The 26,325-nt window shown below is 35.7% G+C and overlaps 1 protein-coding gene across 1 annotated transcript in view; it reads right to left on the minus strand.

Annotated features, from left to right (window-relative positions):
- Positions 1-25,246, minus strand: part of LOC138329671 (FAD synthase-like) — a 43,606-nt gene extending 18,360 nt beyond the window's left edge. Inside the window, exons 1-11 of the mRNA XM_069276918.1 lie at positions 24,843-25,246; positions 24,106-24,200; positions 23,644-23,767; positions 22,605-22,717; positions 19,811-19,951; positions 19,195-19,343; positions 17,209-17,297; positions 9,918-10,065; positions 9,420-9,500; positions 5,689-5,787; positions 4,490-4,611 (exon numbers count right to left, since the gene is read on the minus strand). Coding sequence (XP_069133019.1) covers positions 4,490-4,611; positions 5,689-5,787; positions 9,420-9,500; positions 9,918-10,065; positions 17,209-17,297; positions 19,195-19,343; positions 19,811-19,951; positions 22,605-22,717; positions 23,644-23,767; positions 24,106-24,200; positions 24,843-24,951 — 1,270 coding nt within the window. The 5' untranslated portion in view covers positions 24,952-25,246. The remainder of the gene's footprint in view (positions 1-4,489; positions 4,612-5,688; positions 5,788-9,419; positions 9,501-9,917; positions 10,066-17,208; positions 17,298-19,194; positions 19,344-19,810; positions 19,952-22,604; positions 22,718-23,643; positions 23,768-24,105; positions 24,201-24,842) is intronic.
- Positions 25,247-26,325: the final 1,079 nt, after the last annotated feature.

A 26,325-nucleotide genomic window follows, 5' to 3' on the forward strand; every position in this document is an offset into this window, starting at 1 on the left:
AACGTCAGTATTAGAATGAACTAAGGGGATATAAATATTGTCAGACTATTTCATCATTAAAAAGACACAACATATATTATTTTGACCCATGATGCTACCTGGCGGACTATCAATTTCCGCCAGTACGTAATTCTTAGTACGGTATACATGTACGTAGTAAAAAGGAAAAGGGAATTGAAACTGAAATTTCTCTAATTTCACGAGTGTGCATTCCATTTTACGCCGAACGTGAATGTTTATTAGCATTCAGCCTATTTGTTTTCATAGAAAAAGTTCGATTTATGGAGCAAGTCTTAAAGTTTATGCGCTAAATAAAATATGTAAGAAAAATAGGTTCGTGATACCTGCTAGGACTTTACCAGTCTTATTAAAACGGATATTTTTCCCATGTTCTCTTCTTTTAATGAAGGACTGATCCAGGGTTTCTTTAGCTTTTCTGGTATACTTTTCCACCAGATTTTAGTTCACTTGATGAACTGTATAGAAATCATTAACTGACTGTTTTTATACTTCATTTATAACCAATTATTCTACATTTTGTACATGCATTCCTTTTCCTGTCCCGTGCATGCAGTGAATTATGAGATGATATGAATCACATAGGCCTACAAGTGGTTCATTCACAGGTGTTTGACTCTATAGACATTTTTCTCTCTTTATATACTGACACAGTATCACACACACATACGTGTGTAGAAAAAATAGAGCCAAACACCTGTGGTTCATATACATGTATCTTTACATGTAACATAAACATAATTATGTTTCTGAATGTAGTAATTTTAAAGTTCATACTAATAATTTTATGCTACAATGTGGATTGTACTCAGTTAGTAATTCATGATCATGATCACTTGTCATGGATATATCTAATAATGCCGATACAATGGTCTAAGTTTATGTTCGGTCTTCGATGAGGTAGAACATGTGGGCTTACCAGAAGTATACATCGCTGTATTGTTAGACAAAGAACCAAAGAATAAGATCTACATAGCAGGTAACGACATGGCGTGTTTGTGTTTACTTTCATTTGTTTACGAGTTTTGTCGAGCCACCCCATGGGAGGCCTCATCAGGTAACACAAACGTGTGTTCGGTTTCGATATATCGATGTACATTTCAATAAAGCCAGATTAGGCCATATAGGCATCTATAAATCGTTAATACAAAATACATAAGATCAGCAAATAAAATAGTAATTATAATTTTGTTAATTGCTTGCTTTCCATTCAAGAACAAACACTTTTTAAATAGTTTTAGCCTAGTTTTATATAGAAACTACATGTAAATACATAAGTTACATGTACAACATGAATTTTAGGTCCACGCGTGGAATGCGTGGGTTCGTAACGTACAGTCGATCGCGATCGAGCAACTTGACCGCTAAATTGTCGTTGTTTGAAGAATTGGTCTCCCTCTTCACCACGTTCCAACAGACGCATGTGTGTTCGCTGACACGTTTAAGTTTGGCGAGTTGCGTTCGCCATGCATGATGTTGAAGTTTGTGAAGTTAGGGAAATCCCACTTTTTATGTGCCTACGCATGCGTACTAGATTGTTTTGGCTCTGGGGCGGAACTACGGATTTCCCCTCTCCGAAGAGGGGTTTTCTATTGTTTTTGAAAAACATGGAAATGTTGGGCATTTTTTATTAGCGGATATTTTCATAAGGATATATGCTCTACTATTCAGCAAAGTTTGGTACTTTATGACGATATTTTTTTCACACCAAAACATAATGGGGCTTTAAAATAATATATATCACCCACATACAAGAGAAAAGTCACCATATTAATAATCAATGGAGAATCAGATAAATCCACATGTATATAAAAAGGATACTTAAATTGATTTTATTAGAAAGATTTTACCAACAAGATCGTATCCATGTGTAATTATACTGTTAAGTAGTAATAATAATGAAATATTTAACTGTCTCGAGTGACCAGTTTCAGGAAAGGAGCTTCCTTCCTGAACACAAGACGAGTTCTTTTTCTCTCAGATTCATGCATTTTGGATCTTTTATATAAAAGTTCTCCCCTCAGTTTGGACAATGAAGGTGGCAGGTCAGTAATAACTGCTTTCCCACATCCTGGTCTAAGTACACTGATTGCCTGGTTCAGGACTGTGTCCCTGTCTATTAGGGACACAAATCGAACAATGATATTCCTTTTGTCGTCATCTCCAGATTGCAGGCGATGTATGGCTTGGACCGAAATGGAATTGACATATGATTTATCCAGCTTCAATTCATCGACAAGGAACTCACGAAATTTAACAAGGGTATCTTTAGGCAGTTCCTTACTGGTGCCTGGAATCCCCCTCATCACGAGGTTCCACTTCCTCCCCCAGAGATCCAGAGCTAAACGATCATTTTTCTCTTCCTCTAATTTGTCTCTGATAGACGGGAGATGTTTACTATGCAGATCATTAATTTAGGAGTTGACCCAAGTAGCTGCCGAGTCAAGCACATCGACCTTTTCTTTCAGGACACACACGTCTTCCTTAACATTTTTTAATTCTTGTGAAAAGGAACGGTGAAGACTTTTAAAACACTCAGATATATCTGAGAAATTCTCACACTTGTACTCAGGTACAATACATTGGTTGGTATCCATACTAGCTTTGGCAAGGTATACTTCAGGAGCGCACGTGAAGAATGTGACACGTGTACGTATAAATGTTACACAGGTGCGTGTCCAGGTAAGAACTATTAAATAGCTCTATAAGTCATGAAATTATGACGAAATTATATAATTTAGACAGTCAGACAGACATTCCAGTAAAATGATCAAAGTTTGAGGTGAAACACTTGCACAAATCTGGCTTTAAATTAAATCACTTACGGAGGCGATAACAGCACATCCTCTCACCTGGTTGTCATAACCGGAAGGATTATGAAATTAAGGTTAGGAAGTATTTAGTGAGCTCTTAATGTCTAACAGCCATATTTCTAGTTTAAAATTTTAATCATTTTGACCCTGTTTGGTCCTGCCCCTTTGGTCCCCCAGGGGGTCATCGAGGACTGATATGGATGTTAAAATGCTATATCTCAGGCTAAAAATTCTAATCAAGTTTGACTCATTTCCTATGAAAATTGAGCAAATAATGTTCATAAATATGTTTTTCCTAATATAAACTTTAGTAAACTTGACCCCCTCCCCAGGGGGTAACATGAGACTCCTGGGTCATATAATTCACAATTTTTATAAAACACCTTAAGACCTTTCTATCTATGAAAAGTATTTGATTCTACCATTTCCAGAATTTCAGAAGAATTAAAGATTTTTGAAGTTTTAGCCTATTGAATCATTTGACCCCACCCCTAAGACCCCTGGGGGTCAGTCATAGAAAATTTGTTAATAGGATTTAATGGCCATCTCATACTGATAATTCTGACAACATTTGACTCATTTCTTATTACAAATGACTAAATAATGCTCAAAAATGTGCTTTCCATAAATTAAATTTAGTAAATTTAACCCCCTGCCCAGGGGGAAACCAGAGACCCCAGGGTCATATAATTCAAAATTCTTCGTCTCAGGTGACATAAAAAAAAATCGTAGAAAAGGGGGTAAAAAATTAGGATCGGTCGGGTAACCCTAACAGACATATATATTTTTTTGGCCTAACCCTAATGTATGTATGTTATTTTCCAATATTAACATTGTCAGTTATATATAATTAGGCTCTGGCGTACTAAAACCACAATCAGAGTTCAAGACGTCATGAAAACACTGGGTTTTATTCAGTGTGAAAATTCATTCATAAAATTGATCAATATGAAAACATATTCTAATTAAAATATTTGAAATGGATTGAACTGTTGTATTTATCTTTGTATTTTTGGTTTATTGATAGGACTATTTCATCTACAGCTATTGTTTAGTTGCTTGTTCAGGACAACTGACCAGAAGCCAGTGCCACCCAGTATTGCCCGCCAAATTTTAGGCTGTTCTATCGACTGATATTTTTTTCTATACAGACGTATAAGTTTTATTTTCATGCTTTATTATTATATATTTTCTTCTTAAAATGAAAATGACCACTTTAAATGTAAATATAAGCATTGCTTGTCATACTTTTGACATACATTGGGTGTTCTAGCATATCTGTCATGGTGTGCTATTAATGTGCACCACTAGATGTACTATAACTCCAATGTATGGTACACACCAATGCAAGTCAAAATTATGACAACCAATGCTTATTTACCAATCATTGTGAAACATTTATGCCAATATTAATGACTGAGTACCCTAGTTAACACAGTACCGGTATAGCATTTCCCATGTAAATTGTACAGTCAAACCTGTCAATAAAAGACAAATACAAAAATCATTTTAAACAGGTGTTTTGTATTCACAGGTGACTGCTAAATCAGATAAAATTCAGGTATAAATCATGTCAATTTTCCTTATCAATACTGATTTCAGTTTGATACTTTTTAAGCAGATTTAGTACTATATTTTGGTATAAAGAGTAAACTTACTAGAATAAGGGTCTGTTTTCCTGGTTCCCATGACAACGGCCTTAATGTGCGGATGCAGTGAATGAAGCTCACCCAGACAGTCCCGAATCCTACCATTGAAATTCAGCATATGTAGGTTGTATCTGGGAAACATCACAAATAATTCAGTAATAAAAATATTGCTAACAATCTGTGATGAAAGGCTAAAAGCATTTTCAGATTTTATTTTTCAGATTTTTTCGGAATATTTCACTGTAATCAAATGCGAGTAAAACAAGGGCCCAATGGGCCTGAATCGCTCACCTGCAATCTGGTAATCATACATGGTTCATACAAAACAAATAGAGTAAATAAGAATTGATATCATCCCTAAGCACATTAGAGGCCTCTTTGCCTCTTGGTTATTAAAAAGAAGTCGCTTAAAGATTTTAGCCTATTTGACTCCTGTGACCTTGAATGATGGTCAAGGTCATTCATTTGAACAAATTTTGAAGCCCTTGATCCCAGCTTGCCACAGGCCCAATATCAGGTCCCTAGACTGTTTGGTTATTAAGAAGAAGTTGTTTAAAGACTTTAGCCTATATGACCCCTGTGACCTTGAATGAAAGTCAAGGTCATTCATTTGAACAAACTTGGAAGCCCTTTATCCCAGCATGCCACATGCTCAATATCAGGTTCCTAGCCCTCTTGGTTATTAAGGAGAAGTAGTTTAAAGATTTTAGCCTATTTGACCCCTGTGACCTGGAATGAAAGTCGAGGTCATTCATTTGAACAAACTTGGTAGCGCTTCATCCCAACATGTCACATGCCCATGTTGTTTAAAGATTTTTAACTATTTGACCCCTGTGACCTTGAATGAAGGTCAAGCTCATTTATCTGAACAAACTTGGTAGTCGTTTATTCCAGCATGCCACATGCCCAATATCAGGGTATCGTGCTCAATAACAGTACTCTATACATGTAGGTCTCTTACTTATTGACAAGAAATAGTTTAAAGACGTAAGCCTTTCTGACCCCTGTGACTGTGAAAAAAGGTCAAGGTCATTCATGTGAGCAAACTTGGTAGGCCTTCCTCCCATCATGCTATGTACAGGCCAAATATCAGTACCCTGGACATTTTGGCTAGTGTGAAGAAGTCATTTGAATGAAAGGTTACACATGGTAGACGACGTCAGACAGAACATGATGACTGTAGGTCAGATATAAAAACTCTTCCTTACCTGTCTCTGGAGATCTGTATAAACTTTTCAACTTCTGGGAATGGAAGTTTACTTCTAATGTATAGAGCTCTTAACTTATCTGTATAGTCTGGATACTTTCTGTCAAATAAAATTAGACACATCCTTTTTTCTGTACAATATTTAAAATAATTGTAGAAATAGCAATAGTGATTTTCACGTAAATTACGGAATAATTGTAGTAATAGTAATGGACATTTGATTTAATTGTAATGTATTGACTAGAAGTGAAATTACTTAGACTGTCGACAACGATAAGGTAAATAAATGCAAAATTGTCAAAAAATATATGATAAGACAAGAAAATGCATCCATCTCCTATGCATATACCAAAACAGAATGGACTGTGATGAAAACTGTAATGCAAATGAAGAAAAAAAAGATATGGGAAAGAAAGCCAGATGACTTTGGGGTGGGGAAGACCACTTTATCCACTTCTACTGTCCCTGAATCATGATGGAGGAGGACCACTTTTTCCACTTCCGCTGTCCCTGAATCATGATGGAGGAGGACCACTTTATCCACTTCCACTGTCCCTGAATCACGATGGAGGAGGATCTTTTTATCCACTTCCGCTGTCCCTGAATCATGATGGAGGAGGACCACTTTATCCACTTCCGCTGTCCCTGAATCATGATGGAGGAGGACCACTTTATCCACTTCCACTGTCCCTGAATCATGATGGAGGAGGACCACTTTATCCACTTCCACTGTCCCTGAATCATGATGGAGGAGGACCACTTTATCTACTTCCACTGTCCCTGAATCATGATGGAGGAGGACCACTTTATCTACTTCCACTGTCCCTGAATCATGATGGAGGAGGACCACTTTATCCACTTCCACTGTCCCTGAATCATGATGGAGGAGGACTACTTTATCCACTTTTGCTGTCCCTGAATCATGATGGAGGAGGACCACTTTATCCACTTCCACTGTCCCTGAATCATGATGGAGGAGGATCACTTTATCCACTTTTGCTGTCCCTGAATCATGATGGAGGAGGATCACTTTATCCACTTCCACTGTCCCTTAATCATGATGGTGGAGGACCACTTTATCTACTTCCACTGTCCCTTAATCATGATGGAGGAGGACCACTTTATCCACTTCCGCTGTCCCTGAATCATGATGGAGGAGGATCACTTTATCCACTTTTGCTGTCCCTGAATCATGATGGAGGAGGACCACTTTATCCACTTCCACTGTCCCTGAATCATGATGGAGGAGGACCATTTTATCCACTTCCACTGTCCCTGAATCATGATGGAGGAGGACCACTTTATCTACTTCCACTGTCCCTGAATCATGATGGAGGAGGACCACTTTATCCACTTCTGCTGTCCCTGAATCATGATGGAGGAGGACCACTTTATCCACTTTTGCTGTCCCTGAATCATGATGGAGGAGGACCACTTTATCCACTTCCGCTGTCCCTGAAACATGATGGAGGAGGACCACTTTATCCACTTCCACTGTCCCTGAATCATGATGGAGGAGGACCACTTTATCCACTTCCACTGTCCCTGAATCACGATGGAGGAGGACCTTTTTATCCACTTCCACTTTCCCTGAATCATGATGGAGGAGGACCACTTTATCCACTTCCACTGTCCCTGAATCATGATGGAGGAGGACCACTTTATCCACTTCCGCTGTCCCTGAATCATGATGGAGGAGGACCTTTTTATCCACTTCCACTGTCCCTGAATCATGATGGAGGAGGACCACTTTATCCACTTCCACTGTCCCTGAATCATGATGGAGGAGGACCACTTTAGCCACTTCCACTGTCCCTGAATCATGATGGAGGAGGACCACTTTATCCACTTCCGCTGTCCCTGAAACATGATGGAGGAGGACCACTTTATCCACTTCCACTGTCCCTGAATCATGATGGAGGAGGACCACTTTATCTACTTCCACTGTCCCTGAATCACGATGGAGGAGGACCTTTTTATCCACTTCCACTGTCCCTGAATCATGATGGAGGAGGACCACTTTATCCACTTCCGCTGTCCCTGAATCATGATGGAGGAGGACCACTTTATCCACTTCCACTGTCCCTGAATCATGATGGAGGAGGACCACTTTATCCACTTCCGCTGTCCCTGAAACATGAAGGAGGAGGACCACTTTATCCACTTCCACTGTCCCTGAATCATGATGGAGGAGGACCACTTTATCTACTTCCACTGTCCCTGAATAATGATGGAGGAGGACCACTTTATCCACTTCCGCTGTCCCTGAAACATGATGGAGGAGGACCACTTTATCCACTTCCACTGTCCCTGAATCATGATGGAGGAGGACCACTTTATCCACTTTTGCTGTCCCTGAATCATAATGGAGGAGGACTACTTTATGCACTTTTGCTGTCCCTGAATCATGATGGAGGAGGACCTTTTTATCCACTTTTGCTGTCCCTGAATCATGATGGAGGAGGACCACTTTATCCACTTCTGCTGTCCCTGAATCATGATGGAGGAGGACCACTTTATCCACTTCTGCTGTCCCTGAATCATGATGGAGGAGGACCACTTTATCCACTTCCACTGTCCCTGAATCATGATGGAGGAGGACCACTTTATCCACTTCCACTGTCCCTGAATCATGATGGAGGAGGACCACTTTATCCACTTCCGCTGTCCCTAAATCATGATGGAGCAGGACCACTTTATCCACTTCCACTGTCCCTGAATCATGATGGAGGAGGACCTTTTACCCACTTCCGCTGTCCCTGAATCATGATGGAGGAGGACCACTTTATCCACTTCCACTGTCCCTGAATCATGATGGAGGAGGACCACTTTATCAACTTCTGCTGTCCCTGAATCATGATGAAGGAGGACCACTTTATCCACTTCTGCTGTCCCTGAATCATAATGGAGGAGGACTACTTTATCCACTTTTGCTGTCCCTGAATCATGATGGAGGAGGACCACTTTATCCACTTCTGCTGTCCCTGAATCATGATGGAGGAGGACCACTTTATCCACTTCCACTGTCCCTGAATCATGATGGAGGAGGACCACTTTATCCACTTCCGCTGTCCCTGAATCATGATGGAGGAGGACCACTTTATCCTCTTCCACTGTCCCTGAATCATGATGGAGGAGGACCACTTTATCCTCTTCCACTGTCCCTGAATCATGATGGAGGAGGACCACTTTATCCACTTCCACTGTCCCTGAATCATGATGGAGGAGGACCACTTTATCCACTTCCACTGTCCCTGAATCATAATGGAGGAGGACCACTTTATCCACTTTTGCTGTCCCTGAATCATGATGGAGGAGGACCACTTTATCCACTTCTACTGTCCCTGAATCATGATGGAGGAGGACCACTTTATCCACTTCCACTGTCCCTGAATCATGATGGAGGAGGACCACTTTATCCTCTTCCACTGTCCCTGAATCATGATGGAGGAGGACCACTTTATCCACTTCCACTGTCCCTGAATCATGATGGAGGAGGACCACTTTATCCACTTCCACTGTCCCTGAATCATGATGGAGGAGGACCTTTTTATCCACTTCTGCTGTCCCTGAATCATGATGGAGGAGGACCACTTTATCCACTTCTGCTGTCCCTGAATCATGATGTATCTCCTGTCCACACGATTTAGTAGATGTACTTTGCAAAAACATACATAATAATTAGAAGTTTATGCATGACAAGTGTAATTGTCAACAAGATGCTATATATACCTTCTGATGACGGCGTGGAATAAATGTAATATGGCTGTGCAATCTTTGCCTCCGTTAAATCCAATACATATTTCTTCTAATCTGAAAATAAAATAAGCACTTAATGATATTTGATGATTTATATGTACTCTATCACAAGGGGAATACAATACATATTGTACTGCTTGCCTTTTACCTGTCCAAAGTTTCTGAAGGTTGATATTTTTCCTAGCTACAATATGTGTATATTTGTCTCTTTTAGGAAAACTAATTCAAAGGAGATGACAGATTTAATAGATGTTACAGTAGCCTTTAGTGTAATAATTTTATCTTCCTTTTAAATCTGTTAGGAGAATTTATGAAGAGCTAACCACTAAATCATTTTATTCTAGTGAAAGACAACTAATTACAATGGTATAAAGATTGTATTAACAAATATATCATTTCACTTCTTGAATCTATACATGTACTTTAAAACCAAAGGCCTACACAAAATATGAGTTTAGATGATTATATTACCTATATCTTTCCAGACTTTGTTCGATGATGTTGATGGAATGTTGTAGCTTGTCACAGAATTGCTTGTCCACTGTGTTAGACTGGAGGATACTGTATACTCTATCTGCAGCATTGGTTACAGGGTCCTTGTCAAAGTTTACCACAGAGCCTGGACAACAAAACAGGGGAAATAACTCACACAAAACTACTACATCTATTTCAAAGTTTACCACAGAGCCTGGACAACAAAACAGGGGAAATAACTCACACAGAATTACTAGGTCCTTGTCAAAGTTAACCACAGAGCCTGGACAACAAAACATGGGAAATAACTCACACAGAACTACTAGGTCCTTGTCAAAGTTTACCACGGAGCATGGACAACAAAACAGGGGAAATAACTCAAACAAAACTACTAGGTCTTGTCAAAGTTTACCACAGAGCCTGGACAACAAAGCAGGGGAAATAACTCAAACAAAACTACTAGGTCTTGTCAAAGTTTACCACAGAGCCTGGACAACAAAACAGGGGAAATAACTCACACAGAACTACTAGGTCTTGTCAAAGTTTACCACAGAGCCTGGACAACAAAACAGGGGAAATAACTAACACAGAACTACTAGGTCTTGTCAAAGTTTACCACGGAGCCTGGACAACAAAATGGACAACAAAACAGGGAAAATAACTCACACAGAACTACTAGGTCCTTGTCAAAGTTTACCACAGAGCCTGGACAACAAAGCAGGGGAAATAACTCATACAAAACTACTAGGTCCTTGTCAAAGTTTACCACAGAGCCTGGACAACAAAACTGGGGAAATAACTCGTGCAGAACTACTAGGTCCTTGTCAAAGTTGACCACGCAGCCTAGACAACAATACAGATTCATTAATAATAACAACAACAAATTACTTGATGAAATCAAATCATATCTAAGATTACATTTAAATTTATGCATGAAAATTGGCTTCAAATGCAGGTCAAAACTTCAAACTGAAGTTTAATTCTGTGTTATAGTACTTGTAATTATCAACAGTAACCTTGTACACACATTGGTGTTCTATTACATTCCCAATTACAAACCATCAGTTTTATCAAAGTGAAATAAAATTGTTCATCTGGAAACCCAAATAACCCAGTAACTATTATAAATAGTCCTTTATGAAGGTATGAGGCAAAAATTATACCATATTTGACCTGATAAGCGCCACTCCCCCTTTTTGAGGCCTGAATTTGACTTTACTACTGACTGAAATAATAAAAACTATATAGATTTCTTTATTTGATTTCTTTTGTAAATAGGTTTAAATGGCTTACGATTTGTAACTCTGTCTTTGCATATTACAGAGTTAGCTCCCTTGCGAATAGGTATTGATTATTACGTCATTATTTTGTGAGCGAAATTTACATCGTTTTCTCCGAAAAGTATGACGTTACGTTCGCAAATACATGAAGTCACAATCAATACCTACCCGTAAGGGCAGATAACTCTGTTATAGGCAAATACAGAATAATTCTGTGAAATGTTAGTCCTAGTCCTTTTGAGTGCCCCTTCATATTGCAATTTTTTATGTCCTGGGCGCTTATTAGGTCAAATAAGGTAGCGTATATGTATGAACACTAAAAAGAAATTCATATCCTGATAAAAATTCCATATCTTATTGTTTTTTAAGATAAAACGATTTATCAGAAGAATACAACATCCAAGAAGGATCTGTACCATTCTAATGGACATAGAAAATTCAGTATATTAGCATTTTCATTATGTATAGATCCATTATTTTAGATGCTACTCCTTGTAACTAAGATGTCCATGGTGGCTTAGTGGTAAAGGTGTTTAACATTTATTTTTTAGACTTAACCTTAATAGGGGCAGAGTGGTTAAGATGTGGCGACATATTACCACACTAAGGCCTCCAGTCCTCTGGGTCGCAAGTTCGAATCCCATGTGGGACAGCTGCCAGGTACTGACGCCTGGTCTGTGGTTTTTCTCAGGGAACTCTGGCTTTCCTCCACCAACAAACCTGGTATGTCCTTACATGACCCTGGTTGTTAATAGGATAAACTTTTAAATAAATTTTAACCCACACACTTAACCTTCAATAACCCTGTGCTACAGGTACAATATCCCGTGTATGATCATATCAGAAAAGGTCATTAAAGGATAGATGTCAAACTGTAAATCTCAGATGTCTTTCAGACATGTAATCTACCTATGTAAGATAATGCAAATGTCACCATGACCCTGTATAGATCAATCTGTATACCTACCTTATAGCTATTACTCACACTGACAACAGAAAATGAGTTTTTATGTAAAAGCATAAAGCTGCCTAAAAACATGCTTGAACTCTTTCTAATGTTGATGATTAAGAAGACAGTGTTTACCTGATGACAGTGCTACAGACATATTGATGTCTATATACCGGTCTTCGTCACCTGGTATTTACTTTCTGATCACCACAAGATAACAGACATATGTGCAGATTTACATACACATGTGTATACAGATGTCAGGTTAAACTGTATTTATAGATTTCAGGCTATTTAACATACAGGTGTAAGACAGTGTCTCCTGTCATACATGTACCATCTCACTACTGTATAGGATGTCATGGTTTCCATAGCAACTATCAATGATACAAAAGTACATATTTATAAACAGTTAGAGACATTAGGCTGTATTGTTACTTATAAGGTATTTGTCTAGCTGAAGTAGTAATTAGCTAGTAAGCTTCCATTTATAATTAATCTGTACTATTATAAAATATCCTGACTAATAAATATAGATTAACACGAAGCTGTATGTTTTATAACCAATATTATAAAAGCTCAAATATTCTTTTTAGATAAAAAATTGCATTTTCAAAAAACTTTAAACACTTAGATATACCCAACTGGTATATTTTTTCAACTCCTAAGCATGTAGTTTATAAACAGTTTGAAATAATGTCTGTCGAGGTTTTATCGGCAGCATGGACGCAAAAAGGTCAGGGGTCACATGCCTTATACTTGGGTTTTCTACTGGCACTGTGGTTTCCTCTCATTATCCCTTTATAAAGTGGGTTTTCTTTTTACAAGTTAAATAACTTGTTTTGCAATCAACCTAAAACAAGAACTGTCATCCAGGAAGCCAAATAATACCTCCTCGGCCAAAAACCTCCCCTCTTTTGTTACAATTAAGAGGCATATAATTCTTAAACAGATGGAGATACACTATGTATGTGTGTAAGTGTTCTGGCATAAAAGGATCATTGCCATTAAGTTCCATTGAAATCTGCATCTAAGTAGCTTAAAACTGCTCTATATATTTGTTAATACATAATTAATATGATTTTGTCTTTCTATCGAAATCATCATGTGTACGGTATAATTATTTTCATTCCATTTTAGAAGAGCTGCACTTAAATAGGAGGAGTAGTCCATTGATCATTGTGTCAAAAGCTGGACAACCTGAACCTATTATCACCCTCCTCATTTATTACACAAAAAGTGAATTTTCTATTTTTGATGACAGTGACCTTCTACTGAGTAACATACCTTATACATTGCCCATTCACTGACTTAAATATTACAAACTGCATCCATACATTGATGGCCAATTAATTCTCATTCTAGAAATCACAAAATAGGCAACAGCAGCTGATCTTTACATCTAAAATATATGTATCATTTGGCTATTATTACCAACCGTCGTGGTAATATTCTGACAGAACAAATCAATACCCCATCAACACAGCTGATGCTCATATCTATTTCATTACATATACACATGTACTTTAAGAATATGCAATATTACCTTGGCATATAAATCATATATCTTAAATTGTATACAACAACTAAATCTTAATATATCATAATAGCTTCACAATGAATAAAACTTCAATAATTGTATACAATACAGTAAACTGTGCATTTAAATCTGAATATAAAACTCTAAATATTACAATCTTTATATAAAATGCACAATGAAGTAAAACCTAGATATATATGATACAATATACTATAGTCTTGATATAACACCTCAGATAAAAAAAACAACTTTTTAACCCTTCGTAATATAATCTTGATAAAAACCCCTCATGATAAAATCTTGATATAAAACCCCTCATGATAAAATCTTGATATAAAACCCTCATAATAAGATCTTGATATAAAACCTCACATAACATAATCTTGATATCAAACCCCACATAATATACTGTAATCTTGATATAAACCCCACATGATATATTCTTGATATAAATCATAACATCTTAATATAAAACCCAACATAATATAATCTTGAAAACCACACATAAAGTAGTGTAAGCTTGATATAAACCCCACATAATCTATTCTTGATATAAAACCCCACATACCGGTAATATATATAATCTTGATATAAAGCCCCTCATAACATAATCTTGATATAAAGCCCCTCATAACATAATCTTGGTATATTAAGCCCCTCATAATACAATTTTGGTAGAAATCCCTTCATAACATAATCTTGATATAAACCCCTCATCATAAAATCTTGATATAAAACCCCTCATAAAGTAATCTTGAGATAAACCCTTCATAATAAAATCTTGATAATAAAACCCCTCATAATATAATTTTGATATAAAATCCCTAATGATAAGATCTTAATATAAAACTCCACATAACATAATCTTGATATCAAACCCCACATAATGTAATCTTGATAGAAATCCCTTCATAATGTAATCTTGATATAAAACCCCACTTAAGATAATCTGAATATAAAACCACGAATAATGTAACCTATAAAACCCTCATAATATAATCTTGATATAAAATCCCTAATGATAAGATCTTAATATAAACCCCTCATAATTAAATTTTGATATATAAAACTCCACATAACATAATCTTGATATATAAAACCCCACATAATGTAATCTTGATAGAAATCCCTTCATAATGTAATCTTGATATAAAACCCCACTTAAGATAATCTTAATATAAGACTGCGAATAATATAACCTTGAAATAAAAACCCTCATAATATAATCTTGATATAAACCCCTCATGATATAATCTTGACATATAAAACCTCTCATAATATAATCTTGATATAAAACTCCAATTAATAATCTTGATATAAAACTCCTCAAAAACAGGGCTTGACATTAACTTTTTTTAAAGATGCTCCAACGCTGACAGCTGAGCATAAATGATATTCATTATTTGAACAATAATTGGTGTTAAATCGTGTATATATATGTCTAATTAACACAAAAACTAATATAAAATAATTTAGTTTGACTCTGGTGCATGGGCAATCAGTACTTTATTTCATATAGGATATAGTGCCACGGAATTTTTCCTGGATGCAATTAATTTTTTTTTCTTATTTTAAACTTGATTTGAAATAAAATTTGAAGCTCAAACTTTTCAATGGTGGTAATGGTGTAAACTAAGTAACTTTTGTAACAGAAGAAAAAAATACTAAATCATCTGCTCCAGTTTTTGATAGTGAAAAAATACCATTTGTCAGCGGTGGAGCATCTTTAAGCACATGCTGTGTTGGGCAGGAAGCCACAAAAACCTACCTGCCCAACTGGAAATTTGACTTGCTCAATAAAATTTAATGCAAAATGATAATAATACTGTAATACATGTTTTAGGCAGTTGTATATTTTCAAATCATTGCATATGTCAAGCTCCCATTTTTATGTCAAATGATTTCCTATTAGATTTAGTTTGAGAAAAAATATTCTATGATTAATTTATCATTCCTTTTGATTTTCTTAATTTAGATTGTGTTCCCAATGTCCTGTTAATAATAATAATAATAATATTTATTCAGGTAAAGTAACAAACAGACAAACATCATGTTGCGGTTTGGTTGGACATACAGATATCAATACATAGATATATCACAAATGTACATTTAGATAGTTCAACGTAAAGTTACAAATTAACAAACATTATACATGTAACTCTTTACCTAGGATAACTCATCAAAGCCACGAAGGCTTATTTCCAAGGGGGGGGTTCCCATATAATAAGTTTTTGAATAATTATAAAATCACACACTTATAACCTAGTCCATAATATGGTTTATATGACAATGAACAATTTCAAAAACATGCTTAGCCTTTATGAAAAGTAGACAAGCAATAAATTGTTCCTATACTGTCCAGTCGGTCTAGTGATAATTATCAGGAACCTTCCAAATCTAATGACTCCCCTGACCCTACCAATCTGCTTTGATATATTTTCTCTTTAGTCCACACAGTATCAGTGATAATTTACCAGATGAATAGAGGTGTCTTAGCTATAACAATATTATACGAACAAAAAACTGTGTCATTATTAGTGAAAGCATGTGTAGCCAGGCATGGCTAACATAACATATCAATTTCTTGATTTTTAGTCAAATGCTGGTCATGCATCATTTATCTTGCACATAATGATAAACTTATGATTTCTACCATTGTTATACCATTGTTTTAGAGCTACCACTTTGCCATGCTGTCTGTCAAAATCTTGTTAAGACTGTAGGGTTGTACAAACATCTGTTTGACCATGACTAATTATGCAATCATAGGCTAGCTCAGATTTTGTTGCAGACCCTTACTTTAATCTTAATGATTGTAATATCAACTGTTCATCAGCCTAAACAAGAATAAATGGCACTATGTATATATATCCAGCTGCTCAGTCGTGCAAAGTCACAGACTAACTAACCTGCCCGACAGGAGGTCTGACCTGCCCCAGGCAGTCGGGCAATGGTTAATGTCGAGCCCAGATAATATAATCTTGATATAAAACCCCGCATAATATAATCTTGCTAGCGCTTCATGGAATTTGCCTCTGTCCAGTTTGCATTCATATTGGCTATGAATGCTAACTGAAAGGCGTTCAATGCTTAAATGTATACAGGCATTAAATGTTTGTGTGTATACAGGCATTAAATGTTTATATGTATACAGGCATTTAATGTTTGTATGTATACAGGCATTAAATGTTTATATGTATACAGGAATTAAATGTTTGTACATATACAGACATTAATGTTTGTGTGTATAAAGGCATTTTAAAAATGTTTGTATGTATACAGGCATTAAATGGTTATATGTATACAGGCATTTAATGTTTGTATGTAAACAGGCATTAAATGTTTGTATGTATACAGGCATTAAATGTTTGTATGTATACAGGCCTTAAATGTTTGTGTGTATAAAGGCATTAAATGTTTGTGTGTAGAAAGGCATTAAATGTTTGTATGTATACAGGCATTTAATGTTTGTATGTATATAGGGATTCGCCCCCAAGTATAAAGAAATATCTAGCCTACCTTGAGGGAGTTTATTGATGAGACCCTGTTTGGCTTGACAGAGGACATCAGCATTGTTTGACTCCAGCGTCAGTTTTACTTTATAAAAGCTGTAAGGACGAAAACATCATTGCTCAAAAATGAATTGATTCATTATAAAATTTTTGTAACAATGAACCAAAAATACTCCCCATTTTTAAGGTTTAAGGTAACATAGATATTGATATGAGTAATGGCAAAAATTCAATATTAATTTAAGAAATATTGATTGAGAAGTATAACTATACATAAAAAGGTTTCAATCAATATTTCAAAACATGAAACAAATAAATCTCTGGAAAAGTAGGAAGTATTTACAAAACCTTTTCTTGTGGTACTTAACATAAAGTTGTCTATTTTGAGTTTTTTCCTCAATTATAGCCTCTTTCAGTCATGTTCATGTATCATACATATACTTATATATATATAATGATCATATAATTATGTTTGCTGCTCACCATGTGTATATGTACAAGTGAATTTATTTCCATATTAATGATAAATTTTAATATTAAACTTTCCAACACAAATGAGACAAAAAGAAGTACAATTGTAGGGGAGATAACTCTTGTATTACAGACTGAAATCAATCAGTTCCAACAAGTAAGATACTGTGTTGCCTTCTTAGTCTGGCAGTAAAAACTCAGTATAAGCTATCAATAATCATTATAAGCAAATCAAAACTTCCTTACTTACATATACATAAGTAAGCTTTATGGATGTGTTAATTCCTTGATGAAGAATTTTGTATTTTATGGACACAATACAAATTACATGTATAATGATCTTTATAATACCATGTATACAGGGTTCAACATTTACTTTTAAACTTAATTACTTGCCCTATAGGGCAAGTGACTTTGAGTTTTACTTGCCCAGACCTAATTTGAGAAAGTAAAATTGCAATTTTAATAAATTGATTTTGTATGAAAACTTAAGATGTTTTACTTTATATATTAAGTAATCACTCTTAAGCTTTAACACCATTTTTCATTTTAATACTGTTGCATTTTGTATGGATCTATCATCATTATTGACTTCAAAATAAGGTATTGATTAATCAGAAGATGTTTGTTTTTCATTTCCCAATAATTTTTTACAGTTATTTCACTATAAATTTTTACTGTTTTAGTGTTAGTATTACTATCCAGTGCGCCAACTACTTCAGGTCGTCCAGTTAAATTACCGACAGAACAACTGGTTTCTATATCTCCGAAATAAGAACAAAACACAGCTAATTCATTCTTTTGTTTTTTTCTTCTATTTGATAATGCTTTTCAGCATTTAAATGCCCTGAACTGTTTCAATGTGATTTAATGCTCCCTAGTCCTAATGTGTCAGTTCCTAGTACGAAACTGGAATCAAGACGATTAGGCCTAATTCAACTTGAAACATGACTGGCCATGCATCAGACTAGATGACTCATTTAAGTCTAGCCATGGATAGTCTTTCTTTCCATTTTGGTAGAACAACTCTCTTTCTAGTGTTTTTACGTACTATTGTTTAGATTTTTTTAAGAGCTCGAGGTAAAACCACACTTCATCAAAATAAACCTGCCATTTTGTATCTAGACACAAATCGGACACAAACCGTAAATAGGTCATATTCCGGGCCGGAAACACGTTTAAAAGTTTGTATGTTGGATTTAAATAAAATAACACAGCGATGTATCAGCAAGGATTGGTGAAATATTTATTCTGCATGATATTACATGTTACAAGGTTTGTAAGTTTTCACTGTCAGTAGGTTGCCTGATCGGGCAAATAGATGCAGAGTTCAATTGCCCGAACCAGTGTTCTACTTGCCCTGGGCTATTGGGCAACCGTTAATGTCAAACCGTGAGTATATAAGTCTCTGACTTTTTAAAACTATTCAGAGAAAATTGATCAGATACGCTTTTGTCTAAAAATGGGGTAAGAACAAAAACGTATTTTATGGCTTTCGAAGCTTAAAAAAAAAACCTGTTACCTGTTAGTGAAATCTGGATAAGATCCAAGAGCTATCACCCTTCTGTACTTATCGGCAAACTCATTGAGCACTGCAGCAATAGAGACCTCATCCTTCTCCACGTAAATCTCTTCCATGTAACATTCCCCAGCGGGGTTCTTAAACAGGTCCTGTATCAGAGTAAATCTCAGTAAAACATGTTGCATACTGTATAAGTATAAACATTTGTAGACATTAAGGCTTTCATACTTGAAGGTCAGGCCTCGAATTTAACATTTGATGTCACTTGTTAAAAACAGCAATTAAGTGCTGTAAATTTGAACATGCTATAAAAAGTTTTACTTGTAATTAAATCTCCATTTTCAACTTATAGTTTTGTTTTAAATTATATGATTTACTTTGCATGATGATGTTAGAAGTACAGGTATATCAATATTATAGTAAGAACTGTGTCCTCATATTTTCCATTAAAATCAAATTATTCACAATCATGATGAAGTTGTTACAGTTGCTGCTAAATCAGCAAATACATATTTTTCTGCTTTCTATTCTGGGACATCTACATGCAAATAGCAAGTAAAAAAAGTCTGAAATTTGAAGCCTGGAAAAATAAGATTATAAACAGGTTGATAGTTACCTCCATAGTGACAAAGGAGCGTTCAAGTATCGAAGGAACTCCTGGAAAAACACAAACATTCTTGCATACCACCAAAGGAAACTTATTTCTTTCGCCTGTTTTTTTACTGACACCATACACTAACCTTGCAGTGCTTGGTACCTTTAAAGAAGAGAAAGATATCATAAAGGTCAAGGTCATATCACAAAGGTCAAGCTAAATGTCAGAGTTCAAAAGGTTTACAAATTAATGCCATATCAGCAGTGCACCACTTCATAGTAATAACTGCTATTAAACCATATGATGTATGAAATAATAGGCATCCATATTCTACTTTAGGTGACTACGTTTGATCAAAATAATTTACAGCGCCGTTACAACAAGTGTTGCTGTCAACACTCATTCACTCGATAGACAAGTTGGCTGGTAGCTGATGTAGTAGGCTGGTAACTGATGCAGTAGATTAGATTTTAGTTGGCATGTAACGAAGGCGCTGATTGGCTGAAGCATTGGCAGCCCGACTGATTGGCCCCCCGACTTACAAGATCGCCGACAACATTGTGAAGTAGGCGGAGCCAGCGGATCTTTGATGTTCAAACCCAACTCTGTTGCACAATGTGTTTGATCATGTTGTGTACTATATTATTATATTTACAATGTATACAACCAATCGCTGTATTTAAAATTCGTTATTGTTTTGTTTCACTTATTAAGCGATATTTTTGAGGATTTGTTGTCCATAAATTTTTTGCCATTTCTCTCGACTTCGGGAAATATTCATACTGTAGCTTATCTATCAAAGTTCCAATGGTTCAAATTTTGCATCTTGTTTATTTATGTGTGAGGTTTATATCTATTTATTCTTCTATCTGTTGTAATGTTACATGTAATGTCAAAGCCAAATCTAGCTACGTTGTAGCGGAAAAAGGGAATCGCCTTCTGCCCGACTTTTCTGCTGCAAGCGTTTGGTGTGGAAACCAAATCAGGTATGGCTGACAATAGATTATGTCTTGTCAAAATATATTCCGATCAAACACGGTTTTAACACATACCTGGGTGTTAGTAGGGGATGTTATTCTAGTTTTAGACGTCGAGTTTGAATGCATAGCCTAAATACTTATAATTCAATTTGATTCATAATTGCGCGACCCTCACAGGTAATGTTCTCGGAGGTTGGCGCATGCGCGGCGGTAGTTTACAAAATGTCGGTTGAATTTAGCCGAGAAATTGTCAACACTAGATTCAAATGCATCTATCTGATTAAATACTGGTGACAAAGTTAAAAAATCTACGCTTACAGCTGGAATAGCATCCCCTACTAACATCCAGGTATGTGCCAAAGCCGGGTTTTATCGGAATATATTTTGACAAGACACGATGGTCGGTCGTACATTGTACCTGATTTGGTTTCCTACAACTTGCAGTAAAGTTATAATTAGGTAGAAGCAGGCAATATCTTTTCTGTACAACTTCTGACTGACTTTTCTGCTACAACAGTAGCTCTTTCCTTCATTGATATGTACTTCACTGAGTAGAGTAGTGCTGATTCAGAGTCTATACATGAGGTAATTAAAATGTGTTTTTACATTATAAAGCTTGCAATGCCGATCATCTTCTGAATCAGTACACGTTTCTGATCTTGGTAATCGCCGACAGGCGTTTCCGACTGTTTAGCTCCACCCCTACATTGAAGCGACAGCCAATGAGAGATGCGCTTATACGGCTTATTGAATGTCGTTGGCAAACTGACTAGCTACCATGTAAACTGACTAGCTACCAATCAACGGAACCACTTGCTAGACTAGCCGTCACATGTACGCTTATTGTAACAGTGCTGTAAAGACTAAACGGTTTTCTAGTGGATTTACACATGAATCTAACCTCTATTAAATCAAGTCAAATGAAGTTGATTAAAGACATAACAAGAGGCCCATGGGCCTGAATAGTCAACCGAGTTCGGATACGTAAACAAAGACATATGAACACCATATATTGGCCCATCAGACCCTTGCAGTCAGTCAGTAATAAATTGACTTTTTAATCTATTAAGAGTATTTGGTTTCATCAAATCTGTGAATTCAGATCCAAGGGTCATAAAATTCACAATTGTTTTAAAGGGCCTTAAGACCTTTCAGTCTATGAGGAGTATCTGGTTCCATCAAATCTGTGACTTCAGAAGAAGATTTTAAATTTTTAGCCATTTTGACCACTTTTGAGCTCGCCCCTCTGGCCCCTGGGTGTTAGCCAGGACCAATATGGATAGGATGTTAAAATGCTATCTGAGGCTAATAATTCTAACCAAGTGTGACTCATTTCCTATTACAAATGACCAAATAATGTTCATAAATGTATTTTCTTATTTAAACTGTAGTAAACTTAACCCCCTTCCCACAGAGAAACGCAAGAACCCAAGTTCATATAATTCACAGTTTTTGTAAAGACCTTAAGACCTTTCTATCTATGAAGAATATTTGATTCTACCATATCTGTGAGTGGAGAAGAAGATTTTTGAAATTTTAGTCAATTTTACCCCTTTTGGCTCCTCCCACAGTCCCCTGGGGGCTGGGGGCCATATAATTTGAATTTTTTATTGACCTTATGCCTTAAAAGGTTTGTGGAAATTTAAACAGAAATTGCTTAAAAAGAAGAAATCGAAAAAATAAACTGTTAACGGACATATGACGGATGACAACGGACAAAAGGCTATAAGAATGGGTCACTTGAGACTAGGGTGACCTAAGAAAGGTCTCCTCAGAATAAGTGTTTACACAGTCTAACAAACAAACAAATCAGTCCTACCATGATTTTAACTTACCATTGCTAACTTCATCTTTGGAGAGGACATATCATCAGCCCCAAAATACTCTTCACACAGTTTGACAATGTCCGGGTTTGGGGAAAGCTTGTCGCCAAAGGCCTTTGCCACTCCTGTATGCAAATATACATGTAGGTAAGCATTTTGATTTTGAATAAAGTGTAGAAACAAAAGGCTTACTTAGAGTCAATTACAACATTATTCCCTTTCTATTTTTTATTACCATATACCACAAGACATCAAACCTGGAAAGTAGTAAGCTCTGATAATAGCAATAGGCCTATAGGGTCCCCTTGTGTAAGGCATCTTGAAAACTGAAATTTGTTTCTCAAGCCTTAATATATTTTCGTCAAACAATGCATTGCTAGAATTTTTCTTCTTGAGATGGTTTTGAATAGTGGACCCAGATCTATTTAGTATGTACAGAATCGTAGGAGAGCTTTATCTCTGTGATAGAGAAATCTTTTTTAATCTCATAGACACAAAACTCTTGCAGAAGTATTGCCAGACATGATACAAGGAAATGAGGATAAACACTGACTTTAAAGTTTGGTAATTAAAAAGATAAGAAAACATTTATAGAATAAAACACATGGTTCAGTTCCTTGTAAACTCAATTGCTGTTAGCAGAAATGTAGCTTTATATATAGATATTGATTTCAATTTGAAACTGTGACGCTGTGTCAGAGACATGGTCATAAAAGCCTGATGCTCTGTGGTAAATATGAAATGAATGTTACTGATGTTTTGCTGCCTTTGGATGTGAGCATGGTTATGGTCATGATACATTGTACCATGATTTTCATTCAGGAGACACAATAAACATGTATTTCATCTTACAGAGTTATCTACCCATGTGGTTAAGTTTGAATTACGACTTTGTCATGTTGTTTGCGAGTGTAACATCATACGTTTAAAGAAAATTTGGGAGTTCTTCTCACAAAACAGTGACAACGCAAACGATACCTACCCACAAGGGAGACAACTCTGTTATATAAGCAAAGACAGAATAACGCAAAGATAGATGATTTTAACCTACCCTCAAATGTGACATCATCGTGAGTTGGGCCAATGCCCCCTGTCGTGATCACATGGGTAAACCTTTGGGAGAACTCAGATATTTCTTTGGCTATGGTCTGAAGGTCATCTCCTATGACTGATACCTTAAAACAGTACATATCAAAAATATTGTCATATAAATCAAAGATTGGCTATCTATCCTTATAAACATGTATACTGGTATCATTTCAAAATCATAATAATTGAATCAGTATTAATTTGACATAAAATACAGTTTAATGTGCAATTGATATTACCATGAAACTATTTGCATACAATATTACCTTAATTTCTTCTTACAATATTTAGATTTTTTTAAATAAAAGAGTTCCTAGCTATTTTACATTATTTTCTTTGTATCTATTTTTCTTAAATATGTTTCATTTCTTTCATCTTGTTTTTCTTTTCCTTTCTATTTTTTTTCTTTCAATATTATACTTACGCGTTTGACCTTAACTCCCCAGGAAAACAGATGTTTACAAATGAAATGAGAGTTTGTGTCAGCAGTCTGTCCTTTTAATATTTCATCTCCTATAACTAAAATATCAATAAAGGAAAATTTAGATAAAACAGGCAATATATTCTGGGCTCACACTAACTTTACAGTTTGCTTAGCAAAAGTTGCGAAAGTGATTTTTATCTCTTCAGCAAATAAGAATTTCATTTAGCAAATTGCATTTAGCAAATTGTGCATTGACAGCAGTCCATAATGAAAAACATTAAATTACTAAGAAGCATTAAATAACTTAAAGATGCTCCACCGCCGACAGAACATAAATGATATTTATTATTCGAACAATAATTGGTTTTTAATCGTGTATATATGTGCCTAATTAACACCAAAAATAACATAGAATAATTTATTTCGCCTTTGGTGCATGCGCAATCATTCTTTCATTCCATATAGGATATAGTGCTACGATTTTTTTTCGGGATGCAATTAATTATTTTTCATATTTTAAACTTGAAGTAAAATTAGAAGCTCAAACTTTTCAATGCTGGTAATGGTGTAAAGTAAGTAACTTTTGTAACTGAAGAAAAATACTAAATCGTCTGCTCCTGTTTTTGAAAGTGAAAAAAATACCATTTGTCAGCGGTGGAGCATCTTTAATTTTATGTAACTGTGTAACCGAGGTCAAACTCCTCATTCATGATCATAACATGTGCAATAGTAAATACCTATTATCCCAGCGGAACATTCTGTTGATGAAGCCATGGAGTAATGAATCGTCGGGTTGATGTGATGAAGAATGTTAATGACTCGTCTCAGACAGCGAATAGAATGCATTTAGGTATATTTCAGTCACATAGGCCTACCGACTGGTAGGTGATATATTTTGGTTTGCTGTCGGGAGTTATCGTTACTGCGAATGCACTTCCTGTATAAGTGTACCGGTGTCATATGAACTTCTTGCTGATAATGTACCCAACCGGATGTGGGTAACTGTAGGTTCGCTTTACAAAAATGGTGACGGTGATTTAGGTCAGATTTCGCATGCCTCAGTTTACGTAATTTGCGATATTTTAAAGGTTTTATTCTCGTCTCGCCAATCATTTTTGTATAAAGATAAAATTTGAAGCGTAACGCATATGTAAATGACTATGGATAAGCGAAACAAGTCACCACAAAATTGACATTTAGTGGGTAACTGAAATTTACTGTTTATATTTTCCTTGAAATAAGTAGACAAATGAGGTATCAAAATGACCACAATAGAACAACAAATACATGTCGTGACCAAATAAGCCAATATATGTAGTGATTTGAACGCAGGAAATGAAAAAAATAATATTTTAAGCTCAAAAATGGTAATTTTTCAGCATTTTTTCATATTTGGCTTGACACAGCAAATTTGTTTCCCAATAACAAATTATTATTCACAATCAGTTATTTGACCTCTTATCAATCTGTTAAAACAACAACAACAAAATATATAGAAATGCAAAAAAAAAAAAAAAATTATTGTTATACCCTCAATTTTGTAGATTAGCAGCGTCTCAAAAATAACACAACACCTACTGATAGCGTAACAAATGTAACATGTATTTGTATCTATTGTGGTCATTTTGATACCTCATTTGTCTACTTCAGTTGAAAAATGCCAATGTTATGACTATTTTTCATTTTTCAGTGAAATTCGAGATGGTGGCCATCTTGATGACGTCATAACCGGAACTTATACGATGTTAACATTGGTTTTGGTTGTTTTTGTTGCTTAAACTGATTGACAAGTGGTCAAAAAACTTATTAGAAATAATAGATTGCTGTTGGGAAACATTTTTGCTGCGTCAAACAAAATATGAAAAATTTGCTGAAAAATCACCATTTTTGAGCTTTAAATCCGATTTTTTCATTTCCTGCGTAGAAATCACTACATATATTGGATTTTTTGGTCCTGATATGTATTTGTTGTTCTATTGTGGTCATTTTGATACCTCATTTGTCTACTTCGGTTGAAAAATGTTAATGTTATGACTATTTTTCAATTTTTAGTGAAATTCGAGATGGCGGCCATCTTGATGACGTCATAACCGGAAGTTCATCCCAACTTATGCAATGTTAACATTTGGATTTGTGATCAGTGGGTCATAAGGGTTCAGAAAAATATTGGTTCGGAGGTTTGGGGGGGGGGTGCATGTGGGACCCTCCTAGCCCATGGCC

Source organism: Argopecten irradians, chromosome 8, assembly GCF_041381155.1.
Source record: "Argopecten irradians isolate NY chromosome 8, Ai_NY, whole genome shotgun sequence".
NCBI lineage: Eukaryota > Metazoa > Mollusca > Bivalvia > Pectinida > Pectinidae > Argopecten > Argopecten irradians.